This window comes from Phaethon lepturus, unplaced genomic scaffold, assembly GCF_000687285.1.
Source record: "Phaethon lepturus isolate BGI_N335 unplaced genomic scaffold, ASM68728v1 scaffold44733, whole genome shotgun sequence".
NCBI classification, from domain to species: Eukaryota; Metazoa; Chordata; class Aves; order Phaethontiformes; family Phaethontidae; genus Phaethon; species Phaethon lepturus.
The window spans coordinates 9,391-29,349 of NW_010532223.1; the positions used below are offsets into that span (position 1 = coordinate 9,391).

At 44.1% G+C, this 19,959-nt stretch overlaps 1 protein-coding gene across 1 annotated transcript; it reads right to left on the bottom strand.

Moving 5' to 3' along the window:
• Positions 1–5,567: 5,567 nt before the first annotated feature.
• Positions 5,568–7,253, bottom strand: S100Z (S100 calcium binding protein Z). The gene is made up of 2 exons (XM_010284762.1): positions 7,112–7,253; positions 5,568–5,725 (listed from the first exon to the last, which is right to left on the bottom strand). Exons 1-2 carry the CDS (start codon positions 7,251–7,253, stop codon positions 5,568–5,570), a joined length of 300 nt encoding a protein of 99 aa, XP_010283064.1.
• Positions 7,254–19,959: the final 12,706 nt, after the last annotated feature.

The window sequence follows — 19,959 nt, forward strand, 5'->3', positions numbered from 1 at the left end:
AAGTGTTCCTACCACTTCGTCCTTTATTTTTCACATGCATGTGATTCCTTACCAGTTATCCTTAGTATTGTACAGGCTGCAGTGCCAAACACTTTGATCAGTTATACTCCAAACACTTTTAGGTGAAAGTACCGGAATATTTTGTGTCGGTGTAAAAATCATAAACATTGAAGGACTTTGAGATCACCTGGTCAGCGTTGTTCAACATCCTGAAGTCTAAAGACAGCTTCACCTTTGATAGCAATGTCACAGACCACCTTTATCTCGGGTATTCCAACAGGCTTTTTCATTTCAAACAGAAATCATACTTGGCTTTCAAAGGCTGACGATTCTTCTTCGTCTAATAGAATTCCTGGGGCATCACAAATTGCAAAAGAATTTCCCCTGAGTGAAAACTGCAGAATTAGGTCATTAACACAAGGGCAAAAAGAGCTTTGGTTTCACCTAGCCAAGGCATTAATGGTATGGAGCTCTCCAACCCTGCATCTTGTCCAGCCACCCTTTGTGGTGTCCCTCAGCCACAGGGACCTATTTGCTGCTGCCACTCAATGACCCCAGCAGGAGCTGGGGAACCTGCATCTTTCTGCAGCATTCCCAACTTCTTGCCATTTTTCAGCTCCCAAAACACAACCTTAACTAATGCTTCAGATGGTTCAGTTGCTCTTCTGCTCTTTGCAAGATGTTCTACCCACATTTTTTTTGTGCTATAGCTTTATTCTGTGTTTCCACATAGCGCTTTTCTGGGTTCATGCGATTGCTGGGAATGTAGAGTCAGAGCAATACACGGAGTTTTAAGGCAGACTCCACAGGTAGGTATTTGAGAGCTACACTATGATAATTTGCTCCACAACCCATGAAGTCAACCAGTACCTGAGATGACAGCTTAAAATTTAAAGCAGGATGTATCACATAAATGCATGTACACATAAATGTATCACAGGAGCATTTTCCACTGATTTTCCCCCAAATACCTGTCCTCCTCTTAACCACCTTGTTGCAACATTTGCAGTTTTACAGACATGTCCTTATTTAGCCAACCAGCTAACAGAAACACAGCTTTCCACTGAAGGCTAACTTAAAGTCTCAAGCACATATCCTCAGCTGTTGCAAAATTATGCCACTAAGTGCAATAGGCTCTGTTGGTTTACATCAGCTGAGAATCTACGTGTGAGGGCAAAATAAATGGATGCAGCTGCAGTTCTCTTCCTTGGGAGTTGCCCCTCGTACACAACTGATTGCAGGTGGCTGAGAGTTGGTATTTAAAAAGGACAAATTGTGGGGTTTTTTGGGAGTGTGAGTTTTTGTTAATGTATTTGGTGAGGGTCACTCATATGCTCTCTCAGATAGCTGCCTAGGGCCTGTAACCCACCATACTCCAGCTCAGGGGAAAGTATGTGGATGGAGTTAGCCTAGAAACCAGATTACCAGACGACAAATGAAACATCATCTCTTACACTGTATCATGTGGCAGAAGAAAGGCAAAATCGAAAATGTGACCCCTTTTTTCTTCAAATAATACAGTGCCGTTCAACAGACTTAATTATCCCTAAAGACACGTCTAATAATTGTTGGTCTGTCAATCAAATCCCTTATTAGACATGCATATGACATCACATCACAGTCTAAGAAATCTTCCTGCCAGTCAAAAACCTTTATATAGATTAATCTGATTTCAGAGGCAAGTTTTGTGTTTCACCTTTTACCCAACTTCTTCAGGGCTGAAACTGGAGAGGAGCTGAATGCTTTCTGTGTGCTGCTGAGCTGGGACGGTGGGCTCTGGGCTGGCCCTACAAGTTTCCCTCCTGGCCACGCTCTGCCTTATGCCGCAGCCTGGCACCTGGAAAGGGGCTCTGCCTTGGATGGGGGAATGACCTGCATCGCCACAGGAGAGCTCTTCTCCTCCTTCTTCTGGCCTGTCTGTACCACAGTGTCAATTCCCTGGCCGCTCGGGGTACCACGCAGCTGCGCTTCACTGAGAGACCTGCCCTGGGTTTTGAGGTGATGCAGTCCATCCCACGCACGCTGCGTACACCCACCGCGTCGCTGTGACCGTGCACCCGCGGCAGTGATTGCGGTGCTGGGGGAGACCCCAGAGCTTTTGCCCCAGGAGGAACTACCTGCCTTGCTGAGGGACAAGCGCGCACGCCTTACGAGAGCGGACGCCGTGCTGACAGCCCAGGGACTTTGCCAGCTTGCGTGTCGGGGTGCCAAGGCTGAGAAGTAAACGCAGCAATAACCACCGGGATTTGAAAGGCAGCCCCGTCCACACTTCCCAGGCCAAACGGGCAGGCACGTCAAACTGCTGCACTGCTGTGCTGCCCTGAGCAGCTCCGGGCGCTGTCGCACGTGCTGCGTGCGCTGCTCCGCGCCGGCCCAGCAGCTGCGGCCGGCGTTGGAGATGCTGGGCTTCCTTTGCTAGCGAGCGCAGGTTAACGCAGATACTCCATGAACTCAAGGCACCCTTGCAGGCGCAGCGCCAGGTTCGTATCTGTAAGTCATCACTGGCAATAACTAAATTCTTGAATGGCATTTGGTGGAAAGAAATTAATGACATTTCTGGCTGCTGGACACATCACCTGTTCTGTTGGGGTCTCCTAGTGTCTTCCCACAACCCCAGGCAGCTTCGTTTCTCATCTTCACGAGGAGGAACTGATGCTGTAGGGTGGGATTATCCCACTGTGCTTGACAGCCTCTACACTGCTGTTGAGTGAAAAAGGTGGTGCCTTCCTGGTGGACCTGGTTGGTAAGTCAGAGCTTGGAGGAACCGCTCCATAGCAAAGCACTTGTCATCACGGTGGTGTCTTATGCAGCTCTTCGAGAGCTGTAGTTGGATACCGAATCTGAAGAGGTTATGAATTTATTTACTGATAGTGCATCAAGCTTCATGTACCCAGTTGCACTAGCACTTCAAGTCTCTTTTGAACTGAAATAAAAGCAAATGGCAGAGGCTGAGACTTTCAAGATAATATCATTTATCTTCTGAAAATCTGCTTTTTAGATGTCAGGCAAAAACAATTTTACAACAGCTAGAAAAGATTTTGTCTGGCATTGCTGTATTTTTATTGGTCTTTAATGTAACTTGAAAATATTAGACGATATTGTGGTGTTCAATTTTCTATTGATTTTTCAGATGGTCTGATTACACAAATGAAAAAAGTGCCTGTAATTAGACATCATTCCTAAAGCTGAAGGACTTTGGAGAAAGCCACGCAGCAAGTTTCCTCTGCATGTAAAACTTGAAAGCGCTTCCTAGATTCATGAACTAACTGCAGACTCAAAGTCAGCAGTAAAAGTGTCAGTAAACAATGAGAAAAAAATACTGCCTTCATGTTTGAAGAAGACAAATTTCCTTTCTGAGAGAAGCTAAAACCAAGATGTTTGCATCTGCAGGACAAAGTGGCAGTAGCGAGGTTGGCTGTGCAAGCACCATCTTGCACAGCCAGCGTATAAGTGGCTTCAATGCAGTTCTCTTTCTTGAGGGTAGCTTACAGAAAAGAGGATTGCTCACAGCTTTTTCTGGCTCAGAGGCAATGCAGAACTTCCAGGTGATCTTCAGGTATCTTCCTTGGAAGTGGTGTCTACTAATGCAGCGTTAGTTGTCTCCTGTGGGAGAGGAATGGCAGAGGAGTGACCCATTGGAGCAGTGGCTCAGCCCATGGTTAGCCCAAGATTAGGATGGCAAGTCCTTTATGCCAGGACCCCAAACTGTGCCAAGGCTTTGTGTGTTTCAGCACACTGAATGTGCTTTGTAGCGTTTTCTTCTTTTTTCGCTTGGTCTCCAGTCTTTGCACAAAAAGATTTCTTCTTTAAAGCTCATACAGTTTAACAGTTGTCCTTGCAGTTAAAGCAGCATCAAGAAAAACGTAACCAGCCAAGCCAAAAGGAGTGATTTATGAGGTTTTATAAAACTTTTGTTGGAATAAAGATCATTTGAGTCATTCTTCTCTGATTCACCCATAGCTCGTGTGCAAGCAAGCCCCTGCCACAGAGGAATTAGGCTGCACTCAATGCCTAGTAAATTCAGCTGATGAGATGGCTCCACTGACCCTCTCCATCACAGCAGCAGCTCTCGCTGCCTGACCCCAGGGCACATTGCTGCTGCCAGCTGTGACTTAGCATAATTCTGCTCAGCACACGGGCTGCTATGTGTCTAGGGGCTCATCAGGGATGAGCAGAGGGTTTATGAACTTTCTGGAGCTTTTTCCAAAAAGCCTCTTGCTCAAAAGTCATAATGAAGAAACTGGTCCTTACTGGGACAATTTTGTTCCTTTGAGCTTGGGGTTGAAGCTTTAAGTGGCTCTTCTCTCTCTTCTCCTTGGAGGAAGCGGAAAGGCTTGGAGACTAGTAACAGTTTGCAGGACCCATTGGGAACCATAAAAGCAGTCTTACTTTTTCTGGCTGATACTCCTGCCAACCTGTTCCAACAACTGCAATGATGTTGAGGTGCATAACATTGCAAGGGGCAAAAATTTGCTTAATTCAAACGGGAGTGTAGAAGTACTCTTAATTCAACCCAAGAGCAGCTTAACACTGAAGGGGATTGTCCTACTGTCTCCACACCTGGCTGTGGGGTCCCACTGCCCCTTTTGCACCACTTCCATGCAGAGGGTTGGATCAGTGTGAGATGAAATAATTGTTCCATAAGATGACTCACATTACAAAGCTGTACCCTGGGATCCCGTTGTTAAATCCCCCACAAGTGGTCCTCCAAAAGCCCTCCTCTTAAGGGTGCCAGAATAGTGAAAGCAGAAGGCATTTACATTTCCCCTGAAGACCCAGTCCTTCCATCAGCCCTCAGAGCAGTTTTCTGATATTTGAATCATTTATCGTATGAATAAATTCACTTATGCCGAACGAAGAGGTGGACTGCTGGGATGCAGTAATGCCAAGACAACAAAATTGAAGCTGGGGAAGTGGGGGAAATGAACCCGTAACAATGGCAAGCGGTACCGTCTGCTCAGGCAGCAGGAGACAGCTGTGACCACATCTGAAATACGAGAGTGTGGGGAGGTACATAGAAGCATCTGAAAAGAGCTTTAGAATAAGCAGAGCTGAGCAAAAACCAGTCTGCTCTTTTTGAGATGCAAAAACATGGTTGTTATAGAATGACCTTAAAAGGTCCCTTCCAGCCCAAACTACTCTCTTGATTCTATGATTCTGTGATTCTCTATGACTGAAAACTAAATTGCAAGTTTTATGTCTCGTTCCAAATTTTCTAATTCAGAAAGAACATAAGTAGCATTCCTGTGCCTTCTACTTCCCACTAACATTTAAGTTGAATTCTCAACTCCTGCCAACCATCTGTCACCCCAAGCCCTTGACCTGCGCAACTGATGAGTGCGTGTTACAGCTGCATGCAGTGCAAAGACTGAAAATACTAAAAGCCAGATCTCGAGTACTGTCAGCTGGCTTTGGTCCAGCTTACACCAGCTGCTGATCTGCTCTGTAAGTGTCTAAGTAACAGTTAGAGGGGTGATGGTTTGCATTCACTAGGCGCTGGTGAGGGCTACCTAACTAGGGTGCTTTGCTTGCATTTGTGGCCAAGAGATTGATTGTACTGAGCATTTTTAAAATTCCTCTTTCTTTCGCTGTTCTTCGAAGAAATCATTACATGCCACAGTCAAAGCAGCAACCAGAATGAAAAATTCATTAAAATCCACTTCATTGTCTTTATTGGATTCCAGATCTTTCACAATCTTATCAACCTGAAGGGGGTCCTTTTCCCATAAAGAGAAAGAAAAGTGACTTAGCTGTGCAGATCTTGAATGTGTAATTCTGACACGCAGGGCAGTGCAACCCAGTGCTATGTCACAAGCCCTGATGCTATTAAACAAAAGGCTGCATGAAATATGCACTTGAATAGTAATATACCACGAGCCACAGCATTAAAAACATAGGTCTGGAGTCCCAAAAGTGCACGGCAACAGAAACTGAAGACAGTGCTGCTCTTAGAAGGAATACAGGTACTAAAACAGCACTGAAATGAACGAAACAGATTTTAGGAGCTGCTGAGCACGGATTCTTTTGACAAGATGGATCTATAATGTGCATTTCTCTGCATCATCCCTTAACAAACAGTACTTAGATTTTCAACAAGCTATTCACAAGTGGTTGTATTATAAATCCATTCATCATATTTAGAAGATCTCTACTTAGCAAACACCACATCCTATTCAGTGAGAGTAAGAACACTGAATCTCACAATAAGAAATAAATAGAATCATAGAATCACAGAATAGTTGGGATTGGAAGGGACCTTTAGAGGTCATCTAGTCCAACCACCCTGCAGAGAGCAGGGACATCTTCAACTAGATCAGGTTGCTCAGAGCCCCATCCAACCTCACCTGGAATGTTTCCAGGGATGGGGCATCTACCACCTCTCTGGGCAGCCAGTGCCAGATTTTCACCACAGCCAAGATTAGAAGAAAACCCAATTCAAGGAAATGGATACAAGGTAAAATTGGTGGTGGTATGGTCCACAACTATTTTTACAATTAAGTGGATAAAGAAAAACAATTATGAATCTGGTCATTATTCCATAAGAAGCACCCATGGTATGTAATGCAGAACATAACAAACATGCAAAGCGAGATTCAGACCAGCAGCTTATCACTGAAAGGATTTTCTTAGCATCTCTCTGCAGGGCACACAAGCAGCTGCACTGTGTCCGTGGCCATTGTGCACAAACTACTTTCTTGTCTCATGAGAATTGGTTGCTGGATTTAATTCTTCAAAGGACTTATCTATGCCCTATTATTAAAAATGAACAAACAAACAAAAAACTGATTAAAGGCTGATTTAGCATCGATTTTGCTACTGCTTCTAGGCTGCCCTTGCCCTTCTGCTCAACAATGCAGAGGAGTAAGCAGAGCACAGTACCTGGCTCTGCTGCTGGTGGCACATGGCAGGGCACCTGGGCTGGACCAACCTCTGAAAACACAGTTCTGAAATGGGACATTTGATCTCCTTCTGTCCGGCTCCACAAAGACTACTGTCATCTGAGAGGCTGTGGCAGCAGGCACCTTGCAGGAGATGCTATTCCTGAACACTTGGATAGTTGCTTATCCCACCCATGAAACAGTGACTCAAGAGGTTCAGGAGCTGCATCTTACTGAAAGGAAGTCAGTGAGCTCGCTGGTGAGGAGCTCCTTGAGTGCTCCTTTACTGAGCTCGTATCCGTCTCCTTCTTTGCAAGAGTAGTGATGGAAAATCCTCATCAAGGCGTCCATCGTGTCCTCCAGCAGCGTGGACATAGCAGTGAGTGGGAGAGCTGCAGGGCAAAGATCTAGAGTCAGTGACATTGCACAGAAGCCAAACCAAAGGGCAGTCTCAGGGAAGGAATGGACAGCTAACTGAAGAGAGAAACTGTTACCAGTTCTGAAAAAAAGGGCTTTCAGTTGATCCATCCAGCTATGTGTAAGCAAGGCTAGACTGTTAGAAAATAAAACATTGTCCGGAACTCACTAGTAGTTACTTCAGAAAGATAAACAGAAAGGAAGGCCTTTATTTAAGAAAATTACCTACTGTGCATCCACTTTGCAAAGCTACTGTAAAAGGAAATCTCTCATACCCATAGCTGAAAACAGGGAAAATAAAGGCACACCCTCCTACGTGTTCATTCAAAAGTTTTCTCAAGAAAATGAGATCAACAAACAAAAGTGGCCAAAGTGGATGAGCTCCACACCAGTTTCTCAGGTGGTTAGAGGAAAGTAATCAGTAATAAGGATAGAAGCATCAACTTTCAATTTATTTGCTCGTGTTTGCTTCAGCCGATCTTTTTTCCCATAAATTACTGGGAATAAACAAATCTGGGATAGGGACCCCCACGGGTATGCTTCATCGAGCATGCGGTAAGAAGGTACACAGGGAAGCACCACCAAGAAAAAAGATGGAAATGCAATTAGTTGCTGAGTAGCTGACTCCAAAAATAACTAAAAATAGAAATCAGGTGAAAGGGAAACATTATACTGATTAAACCCCAGGAAAGTGATTAAAAAGCCAGAATGAAATTCACGGTAAAACCAGAGTCCTGAACCATATCACCGTGCAAAGGCTAAAACTTACCTGCTTTACAGGCTAACTGAGGTATATGCAAGAAAATACTCAGATCACAGAAGGTGATGGTCACCTTCCTTTCAAAACCCATGCACAGGCTCTTGTTTACCAGGCTGAGAGGGTGGCTTACTCAGAGACAGATGTATAATTGTCGCAAGGATGACGGGGCTTCTGTTTCCCTCTGCATCTACCTACTCTGTTCAATAAAAGCCGCTTGCTGCAAATGGGTCACTAAAATATTCACGAGGCAGAGCAAAGGGCTGTGTGTGGAACGTATGAGATATTTTTTATCATTTGACCGTGTACAAAAATGCCCATCCGGGGGCCTGAAGTTCAAAATTAGAAAACGCAAAGAGTCACCAAGTCAGTACAAAACAACTTTCCCCCATTTTCAAAAGAACTCTTTCTAACCTGTCTCTTTGCAGTTCTACAGCTGAGAGCCTAAATGCAGCCAGTGTTCAAAGATACTTGGGTGCCTGGGGTAGGCTGGTAGGTGAGTTTGCCACAAACCCCTCGAGACACCCACCTTTATTGTCAGATGTCTCTGCAAGCTTAAAATGTTGGCCTCTGCTGAATGACATCCTTGCTGTAGTACACGTGTCCTCAGGAGGAAACAAGGAAACCAGTTTCAGAGGAAGGTGTGCCTGAAATTATGGTGTGCACTGATCAATAGGCTTGGCTTCATTTTTATTCATCCTGCACAACAACTGCAATTCAGCATCTCTCTTTTAACAAGTGATCTTCCCTCAGGAGGGCTTTCCATGCCCCGAGCCCAGGGACTCGCTGACCCCGGGGGTGATGGCTGGGGGATGCAGGAAACAGCAGCTTCTCCATCGCAGTGCCTACTTACCACCCAAAATACCAAATAACCACACACAACAAGCCACATGAAATTGAAAACTCCTTGCTTCGGGTTTGCTTTCCCTCAGTAAAACCTTCCACTTGCTGCACACGCATGTCCAGACAGCACAGCTGTGCAGGTCACAGCAAGCGGGCACACAGCTGCAGCTCCTCCTCACTTTTATTCCAGGCAGGGGGAAAGAGAAGGAGACGGGCATTGTTTTTAGCTCTGAAAGCCTCCAGGCACTTGTAGTTCTCAGTGCCACAGTAGGTCTCAGCCCACACCTCTGCCTGCCTGGCCGCCAGACATGATGTTTCTTCCATGTGCGCCATTGTGACAAGTCTCCACAACCTGGGGGGGCCTTAGCTGTGCCTCGGGGAGAAGGGGAGGAAAAGGCGGGGGGCACATAAAAAATGGTGGATGCCAGTGGTATGGGAGGTGACCATGTGTGAAGTGTTTTTTCTGAAGCAGTAGGCAGGGTCTTCTGGTTAGAGGTCCCTGCGGACATGCACAATACTGTGTGCAGGGTGTACGCCTTCACCTGCCATCGCTGTGGTCATGAGTGCTCACCAGGAATGGGGGACACAATGCTGGCGTAAATTTTAGAAAAGGTCCAGGTGGAAACCAAGCCTGGAAATGTTGATATGCAACAAGAGGAACCTAATCCCTCCTGGAGCCAGAGGAGAGTTGGGGAGGAGCATGGAGCTTCTTATGTAGGTACAGTCATGCAGGGCTATGACTTGCCTGTGGTTCACTAATGCTTATAACTATTATTCAGAAATATTAACCAGATAAACATCAAAATCCTGTTGTGTTTTTTTTTCTCCCATTTATTGAACAACAGTTTCACCCACAACCAGAAAAAAACCCATGGCTGAGTCAATATAGAAGTATAAAATCCTTCTGTTTGTCTATATATTATACTTATCCTCTGGCTAATGAATATTGCAAATTAATTATTTAAGCAGAGTCTACAGGAGGTACAACTTCCAGGAAGCAAGTATAAACTTTCAGAGCTGCCATCCTCAGGACAGACAAAAGAAGAGTTTCCTCCATCATCTCCAGGACATCAGCTCAATAAGTGATATAAACTGTGCAGTCTCGTTCAGGAGCTACTTTCACTTCAGTTAGTTGTGTAAGAAACTCTCTATTCCATGCTAGTGGATTACATGTACACAGGGAATGGCTGCACTGAACTTGTTTGTTAACAAGGTCCATGCAATTTGCTGTGTCCATCCCTTTCTGCCCTGGCTAGCAAAATCCCGCTCAGTGGCTCCAGTGACACCAGAGATCTCCTAACTCCTGTGAGCACAGGTCCCAGAGGCTACTCAAAATTCATGATTATCAATCAACTGGTTTTAATCCTTCATCCAAAACTCCACCACAATCTGGTTTTGTATGATATCTGATAGGCACTGAAGATAACTACACAGCCTGTGAGCACTTCTGTATCAGGGCAAGACCCAACTCCGTGTCAGAAACCACCATTCCCCCATAAATCCACCCCTGGAGGGGGATTTGGAAACCTGGATCTGGTTTCCACCAGGCCAAACACAGGAGCAGCACCAGACATGTGGTTGACAGAGGGAATAGGACTGCAGCATGACTGTAGATATGTTGAAGATTGGTGCCTTCCTCATTCATGACCAAACTTTGTCCGTCACAACCTGCCAAATCACAGTGGTGTTGGTGGACAGGCACCTCTGCAGGTGCCTAGTCCCACCTCCTGCTCAAAGCGGGATGATCACCAATGCCAGACCAGGTCAGCCATGGCTTTGTCTAGTTAAATCTTGTAAACCTCCAAGGATGGAGATTTCACAAGTTCTTGGGTAACCTGCTCTAGTGCTGCACTACCTCCCTGGAAAAGTTGTTTACCTTAATATCCAGTCTGAGCATCCCAAGCTGCAGTCCATTGTCCCTTTTTGCACCAACCAACACTACCACAGAGAGTTTGACTTTGTTGACTTTATAAATTCCCTTCAAATAGTCTTGGCTCCTCACTCAAACTCAGAAATAAATTTGAAAGCAGCTTGTCCCCTGACTCGCTCAATCTAGACCCAGGTTTTAGTGTTTCCTTCATGTTATGTGCTTGCCCCTTGCAGACTGCTCCAGCGGTGCCCTTCTCCTAATGAGTATTTCAATATTAAAGTGCGCACTGCGAAATCAATGGCTGTCAGAAGCAAACGGGCAGATTTTTCACCTGGCACGTCACAAATACTCTATAGGGCCAAATTCTGCCATCTTTGCTCAAGCAGCTGTAGACACTAGGCTACAGAACAAGTCAGCCCTCTGATTTCACTGGAGGCTGCTGAGAGAGACAGAGGTTGTTCCTTGCCCTGTAAATTTGAGAAAGTACCCAACCAGCTATGATTGCTTCCTTTAATTTTAGTTGGGGTAATGTAGAGGTACACCCAGCTGGGAGGCTTTATGGAGCTGCTCCGTAAAGTCTCTGACATGGGGCAGTCAGACCACAGGCAGAAAATCTTATCGCTGGTCTCTGCTCCTCAAAAAACTGAGCAGAGTTCTGTCCTGCGTGAAAGCAGGCAGGCCTTGACATAGGTCAGCAGACTTCTTCCTCCACAGCTGGGAAGGAGAAGCTTTGGCTTCTTCATCAGGATTTTGCCTTGGTTTGTTCTTGAGACAATGTAACACGGGCTGCCTTTAAGCCAGAGCAATCTATAAAGTGACAGTCTAAGCCACACTAAAATACTGCTCAGCTTAAGTGGGAGGATCTCATACTTAGGGCATCTGGTTCTCAACATGTGCCAGAATGCACAGGGGGAATATTTTCTCATAAATAGTTATTGCACTGGGAAAGGCAAGTCAGCCTCCCACCCACATCCTGTCATTATTTATTTTTCCCAAACTCACACTGTTCTTGGGATGCATGTGTTTTGAATCAATGTTGTACCCCCAAAGTGGCTAAAGGTGTGATGGAAAGCAACAGGGAACACTGCAAGGCACAGAAGGACAGAGATACTGTACACTAAAAAGCTTATATTAGATTAGCCTACATTAGACTAAAGAACTTATTAATATAAACTAAAGAGCTTATAAAAGACTTGAACCAGTATTTCTTGTTAAGTTATAATGAGCATTTTTACATTATTAGGATCGTCAGCATTTTCATTTGTGTTTTCTTTCCATATATGGGTCATTGATGGCTTTATCCCTTTACATCAAGCATGTCCCTTCCCCACAGGTTCTGGTTCACATCTTCAGTATTGTTTTAACTGCTGTGATCCCACAGACAGCAGAATAGCAAAGAGCTATTAAAGTTCTTGCTAATAGCTTTTGCCACCTGAATTTGGTGGTTTACTCTGTAGGCATCTTTTTTAATGGGTTACACTTCAAGGGCTGCCCAACTGAAGTGTATCCTGATCTCATTCTCTGCTGAGTCCTCTTTTGGACAAGATTGTACACTTCTTTTCCAAATAAATAAATGCCTTTTTCATTGTAATGTCCAGATCACTGAACTCTGCTCATTCCCATAGTGGTCATTTCTCTTGTAATACCTGTTTAGGACAGAAATTGGAGCGTTGTCTGTACTTGAGGTACTGACTTGGGTTACCACCTACTGCTCCCTTCTCCTTTTCCCAGAAAATCAGCCACCATTTCTTCCTTCTGTGAGCAACCACCCGTTACTAGCCAGTGAAGGCCATATAAAGTTGTACAGGAATGTATTGTTACCTGGAAAAGTGCCTAAACTGGAGTTTTGAAGCGATATTCTGGCTATACAATCCTTTCTTCCTTGTAAGCCTCTGAAGCAGATGTATCTATCCAGCCATGTATCAGCCAAGCCATTTATCACTTTAATGCAGTCTGTCTACAACAAGGAAGAATACCAAAATAGTGTAAAATACCCCAGTGTAAACACAGAGTTGGAGCAAGCTCTACCTCAGGTAGCAGCAGGGGTCCCCTTACAGAGCATCTCTCCCCTCACCCCATAACCAGAGAACATGCATCCAGTGCCAGCTGGCTTTGGTAGCTCACGTTACAGCTAGTATTTGGCAATACATCACCTTCTGAACAAAGCCAAGACAATAATTCCGTTGTGTTAAATCCACTGACCGATAAGGCAAATCCACCCTTCTGAGACATGCTGGTTCTGACCAACTCATGTTTCTTCTTAATTCGAGCTCCTATCAATGTGCAGCAGCCTTCGTCCTAATTTGCTTCAACATCCAGTTCCTTCCACAAGGTTTTTGCAGCTAGGTTCAGTTTATGCTTCATAACTACCGGGACCCCTCCTTGCAGAGGGTGATCCTGTGTCACAGGATGGTGGCCAAGTCACCTACCACGTGGTAGCAGTAGGAGAATGTTGTACCCCCTGTTCCACAGGTTTTCCTTGGTCCTGGGGGGGCTGTTGAGTGACTCCTGCCTCAGTTCCTCCTTCCTGGTCTCAACTATCCACACAGCAGCTATTACTTTGGGAATGGGTTTCCTAGGACTGGTGTGACTAGCTCTCTGGTGGCAAGGAGTGCCTCCGAGAAGCAAAGGCCCCTGGCCCATACAACTACAGGCTTGTACATGTGCTTGGCCATGCCATGATGTGTGGGTGGCCACCAAGGCTCCAGATGCTGAGCTTACTACATCTTTTCCATCCTCTCTGCTCTGTCTGTGAGCTGTGTGCTTGGGTGGGTCCATCATGAGATAACTGGTAAGTAAACTCACCTTCCTTATCACCAGTGCTGAAATAAATACCTACCAAAAGATGCAACAGAAAAAAAACACTCCCAACTGACTTGATTCAACACTTCCGGGCACTGTTCATGTTAAATCAATATATAAAAATGAGGCAAATAAAGGTTTCTCTTAGCTTGTATGTATATAAAAAAAAATGAGGGAAACTTCTTTTAGTCTGGGGGTGCCCCTTAGTGTCCTGCTGAAGAACTGCTGCTTCCAGATCTCATGCTAGCAACGACTACCAAAGCTGCAGAACTCATGGGAGACAGACTCCCACCTGACTGATCCAGGACACATGTAGGTGTTTCACCGCTGCATTACTACGCAAGTTCTGCATAAGGGTCTGCATTATCAACAACAAGCTAAACGAGAAGTAATATCATTGAAAAATACAAGAGAAAATAAATACCCGTTGCCCACAGCTTGTTAGCTAGAGCTATAAAAAGTCTGCAGAGAATTTAAGTGCTTAAATAACGGGACTTAGGCACATGCTTTGCTGAATTCAGGCTGTATATTCCACTAACGGTCCTTAATAAAGCATCGCAAAACTACTACCTGCTGTGGGAAAAAGAAAGTTCATAAGCACTTAAGGCCCATGCCACTGTTTGGAGGGTAAATGAAGGAAAAGACCAGATTAATGCAATCTCCAGAACAGTTACAGGAGCAATCTGCAAATATGCATGAAATCTTGTCCAAATGCAATTGGATCAAAAAGCCTGAAGAGGGCATCGAGGGCCAGGAGGTGGCCAGGGAATAGAAGGAGTGCCTAAAGACAAGGCTGTAGCAGCAAACCTAAATAAATATTTTGCCTGTGTTTTCACTATTGTGGAGCTTGGGGAGGTTCCCACAGGACAGAGAAAGGGACATGCTGAAGGATCTGTCTCAGACTGATGTGTAAGTAGAAGATGTTGTAGAGCAAATCCTCAAAACAAGCTGTAACAAGCCAGGACTGGGTGGTATTCAACCTGGAGCTCTAGAGGAACTTGAGGTGGATGAACAATGGGAGCCACTGGCTGAAATCTGCCTCAGGACCACAGCACAGAAACCTGGCAGGTACAATGACAAATGGAGAGGTGCCAGGCAGTATCCAGAGAGATGCTGAACATTAAGTCTGCTGTCCATACTAGAGACCAGCCTAAAAACCAGAGGGGTGAGAACATGACTAAACACAGTACACTAGGGAAAAGTAAAGAGGAGGCTTAATGCAACTTTACTGGTGTGCCCTGAAGAAGTCCATGATGGGTGACCTCCCTGATTACTGTCCACCTTGTTTCCAGAAAGCATTCCTCACTCTTAAAGAAACTAGGCTGCCATGGGATACAAGGAAAAGACTCACAAAGTGGCTAACGTAAAGATAAGAAATAAAGAATAAATTATTGGGTTTTACAAGTGAACTGACGCCATCAATGGGGTCACACAGGAATCCTGGGGCCAGTGCTATTCAACATATTCATTGCTGATCTGGGCAAGGGAATGCATAATGAAGGGATAAAGGTTTTTTGTTGATATAAAGCTATACAGAGAGAGGAAGTTAAAGTCCAGCTGTGAAGAATGTAGATGGACCTCATGGAACTGAAAGAAAAATGTCAAATTCAGCAGAGATAAACATGAATTGAAACGGGGAAAACCAGTTTTATGTACACAGCTATGTGTATGAGTGTTAGGATTCATGAATGAGATCTCGCGGTTACTGCAAGCAAAAATGTTGGTTCAGTAAGAACCTGAAAACAAAGAGGATTAGGAAAGAAATAGAAAATAGAAAAACAGAAGCGTTTTTATGCCACCAAATAAACGCAAGGGAAGCCCACTTTTTCAGTATCACGGCGGTCCTCCTTCCTTCATCTTACAAACAGTACAGCAGGATTAGAAAAGACAACGAGAAGAGCAGCAAAGAAGCAGCTTCTGTGTTAGAAACAGTTAAATACCCAAGGCATCTCAGTCTGCAGAAGGACATAGATGGCCATACTAAAGTCCGTACACTTGAACATGGCATGGAGAAGGTGAGTAAGAAGTAATTATTCATGGTCTTTTCCAATACAAAAATAAGGAGAAAAAAATCCCCAGCAAACCCTAGTTCAAAACAAGCAGAAGAATGTTTTTAAGCCACTAAACTGCTTACTGTGACAAATTCCTGAGAAATACTTGTTGAGAGCTACTAAATACAAAAGCTTGTGTCATCAAGACATCTCCAAATCGCAAATCACAGGAGACTGGGTAACTATTCTGGGGAAGTACTAGTCTTGCCCCACTCTAGTCCTCTTTCCTACATAACTGCATCAGCCACTGTTCCTAGCAGGTTACTAGGTTACTAGCTTTTGCCTGACATGAAAAGCCAGTTATATTCTTATGTTATCTGAAAAAAAAAAATCTCCCAACAGTCGTGTGGGACCAACACTAGTTCTGACAGTCTCTGCTTTCCTAGAGGATTGTGTAGTTTAAATGGCTGCCCAGTAATAGTGGAATAGGGAGAAAACCCATTAAAAAGTCCAAGGCAGACAAAACATTAATTTCCAGGACAAGGTTACAGGAAAGCAAAACTCTGAAAGCAGAAACTGCTTGCAATCCTCCCTGGATGTTCTCACGGCTATTACAGCTGCAGTTGCTCTGTGGGATTTGCTCTAGAAAAGAGAATTTTTTATGATACTAGGAATAGAGCTGAACCAACACCACAGGAGCAACGCAAGTCTCAGCAGGAGCCAGCCTAAGTGTTAAAAGCTGATGCAGATTAGGAGCCAGAGGCAGATGTTATTAAGGTACGATTGGTTTATTTGTTTTTAAAAGTCAAGGAAATTAGGTGGTTTTTCCAAATTTAATGAACACCAGAAATGACCCAGAGACGTGTTGCACACATGTGCAAACCCAGAGCAGCTGAGATGGTGGGAGGAACAGAGAAAGCCAACAGGCATAATTTCCTCTTCATACCTTAAAGTTTACTCAGAATTTGGGGCTGCATGTTTTTTCTCCATTTGGAGGAGAAACTGAGAATACACTGGGCTGTGCAGATACACTGAGGTTTATCAGCAAGATACACCACCCTGCTGTGATGCCTCCATCCCTCAATTTTGCTGAGCAGGAGCTCCTGGCAGGTACCTCATCCAAGCCACTGGCTAGCGGTAGGGTTCCTTCATGTCAAACAACGTGATGGCCCCATGGGCTTCATGTTGGTCTCCTGGCTCACACTGTGGTCACACACTCTCCTGTCTCATACCACAGTCCTATATCAACTGGCATGTCAGATGCTGGGAGGCTAGATGTAAGTCCAGCACGGTGACAGAGAATACCCTCGCACTTGTGTCTCCCTGGGCACGGCCCAAACAATGGCAAAACCCATTCTTCAGCCTTTGCCAGCGCTTGCCATGGAGTGTTGTTCTGATCCCTCTGTTTCAGTTGTCCTCCCTGCTCTTGTCCTTGCTTCTGTGCCTCCCGAGCATAGCACTCACGCAGCCTTCCAGCCCCTGCGTTTGCAGGAAGGGACTCCCTCCCTTGACAGTCCCTCAGGGGACTCCAGCGAGCTCCAGCAGACCTCACTGGGTCTCACTCTGCAGCATGAGGTTCTCTTACAATGCTGTGCGTTATTTCCCACCATCCTGCTATGGGAAACCTGTTTTTTGTGTCTGTGCTAACTTAGCTCACTTTCAAGTCCGCTATATTAGATGTACTGAAGTAGTCTGAATGGAACTGAATGTAGTTCAGTTCATAATAGTAGTCTGAATGGTTTCAGCAAACTCCTCTAGTGTGTAAAAACAAAGACATTAGATAGATGTTGGAAGGGAAGAAGCAGACACAAGTGACTGCAGAACTATTACTCAACCAATACACATCATGGTTGAAATATGTTATCAAAATCTGGAAATAAACCGGAATAAAATCACCCAAGTGAGTTAAAACAGGTAAGTAAAAGTTTTGACAGATAGAAAGCCCACAAAGTTATTACCTACTTTGTCTATGTGCCACTAAAAATAGTTATCATGTCTGCTGTGGAAAAGAGAGTGATCATGCACAAATCCTCTTAGAAATTTACTGCTCTGTTGCCTTCTAAAAGGATGAGTAACGTTTTATTGCTCTTATCCTGTTTTCCAAGTACTCTCATAACAAAGCCTTGAAAGAGCTGGTGTTACATTCACGGAGCTTCTGTCTCATCTTCTCCCTGCCACGCTGAACAGTATTCCACCTGTGACCAGTGGGTCTTCTCTTTACTTCAAAGAGTCACATAACACTCTTTAAACCCTTTCTCAGCCACAGAATGTTGCACAGGTTGCATTCAAACTCTCTGATTCTAGTGAGCTTTCTACATTCACTATCCCTAAGAGTTTATATTAACATTTATATTGTACCTTCTAAGAGGCATGTATCTCTGTGAAAAGAAATTCCTTCATAATCAGAACTACATGAATTTCTGTTATTTGCTTTTCAGATATTTGACCAAAGACCCTGAGCTATGAAAAGGAGAATGTCAGTGACTGACATCATGTGCAATTTTTTTAAATTTAAGATTTAATTTCCTTTGCAAGTATTTGTCTGCCTTTCTTGCAGTGATTTTATAGTGAAGTCAGATTTTACCTTTACAGAAAGTTTTTTCCAAACTAACTCTTCTGCCATTGTTTAAAGGTTGTTTAAAAGTTCCTCATCCCTCTACTACTTCCAGAGAAAGCAGGACAATACACTGACACAAATGCTGAGAATGGTATTAAATGAGATTTCAGATGTACTTTTGATAATACAAAGCACTTTCATCCCTGAACTAAAAAGTGTGATGATGATATCACCACCGTTCCTTGCTCTCTTTTTCTAGAGAATTTATGTTTCTTGGAGTAATTGGCAGATACAAAAGGCTGGCAGGTTCTCAGGAGCAAGTACATGCTACCATCTTGTTTCCATTGTGTTCAGTTGGGTGTTTAAATATGTTCACTTTGGTACAAAAGTGTAAGCATCCTTGTTTTCAGATAGAAAGAAGCAATCTCAAACACCTGAAGCTGTAAGACTCCTTGAAGTCATACTGTGGCACAAGTATGGCAGTAACCAGTATGATATCAGTAGTGATTGCTGCCTTAACTGTACGGCCATCTAATTATGGTACCTTTATTAATTACATGCACAGCTGTGTCTTCTAGTGGTCGTTGAAACAAGTGTAACAGGCGTTGATATCTTTTATTCTAAGGGTTATCCAAGTAAAAGTATGCCACTCACAGAGCAAATGAAAAATCACTTTGCAACAACCAAAATTACAGATGTTGCTGACCCATGGAAAGCTCCTTAATAATGTCATTCCAAAGTATCTAGATTTTTTTGCCAGGGGACTGAGTCCAAGCATTGCCCATTCTTCATTCTTCAGTTCACTGACATGAGAATTTTGCAGTAAAATGAAAGGCAGATGCTCTCACCATCTCCTCTAAGGATGCAGCCCCACTGATGGGACAGGTTCAGCACTCTCAGCTGTTCCTGACACCTGATGTGATGGGTTGCAGCTCAAGACCTACATCCCAGCCTCAGTCCTACCTTTGATACCAAATACAAGCGTACTCGCAGCGTCTTGCAAGAGTATTGCAATTCCTCACTGAGGAAGATGAAAAGCTAGTAAAAAATGGTACAAATAGGACCCTGTCTTTGCTCAAAGAGTGGAGAAGATTCATTCCTTACTTAAAAAATACATTTAGTTCTTACTTGAGTCCACTCTTGTGAAGTGGCCTGAGTCACCACCCTCACCAGCACAAAGTTATTTGTAGCTACAATGACTACGTGGTTAACATGCATTAACTTACAGCCAGACATTTGCAGATGAAGCAACATTTCCACAACAGCAAACTTCACGTTGGCTCAGATGCCGTGAAAATAATGAAAAAAATCATCTGTCGCTGACAATAAGCTTCTGCATGTCATTCTGTTTCAGAAACCTGGGGATTACAGGACATAAATGACAACACCTCTTCTTGTTCAGGTAAGATTATGCTTGGAAGACTTCATTTTAACAGTGGTTTAGATCCAAGAAAAATGAAGGAAACTGGAAGATACTGTGAGAATACCCTGCTTCTAAAGATACTCTCCAGGAGCCCTGTATCTCTCCTTAGCAATCTCCTTCCCTGATCCCAGGCTTAACAGGGATATTTAATATCGTCTGTTAAGTCTTCCTCCTCCTCTAACATCAAATATATATGTGCGTTTTGAAACGGGAAATTACAAAACTATTTGCACAGCACATGGAAACCTGCATTAAGTCTTCCTTCGTTAAAGAAAATGTGCAATAGCAGCTAGAAACAGAAGAGGGAGCCTTTAATCGCAGTATCAGCTCGTTTTGCAGTTTTTCAGAAAATGAAACAAAACATTATTCTATATATCCTATATTAACAGAGCAACCCCTGTTAACAATACAGGCTGGGGGG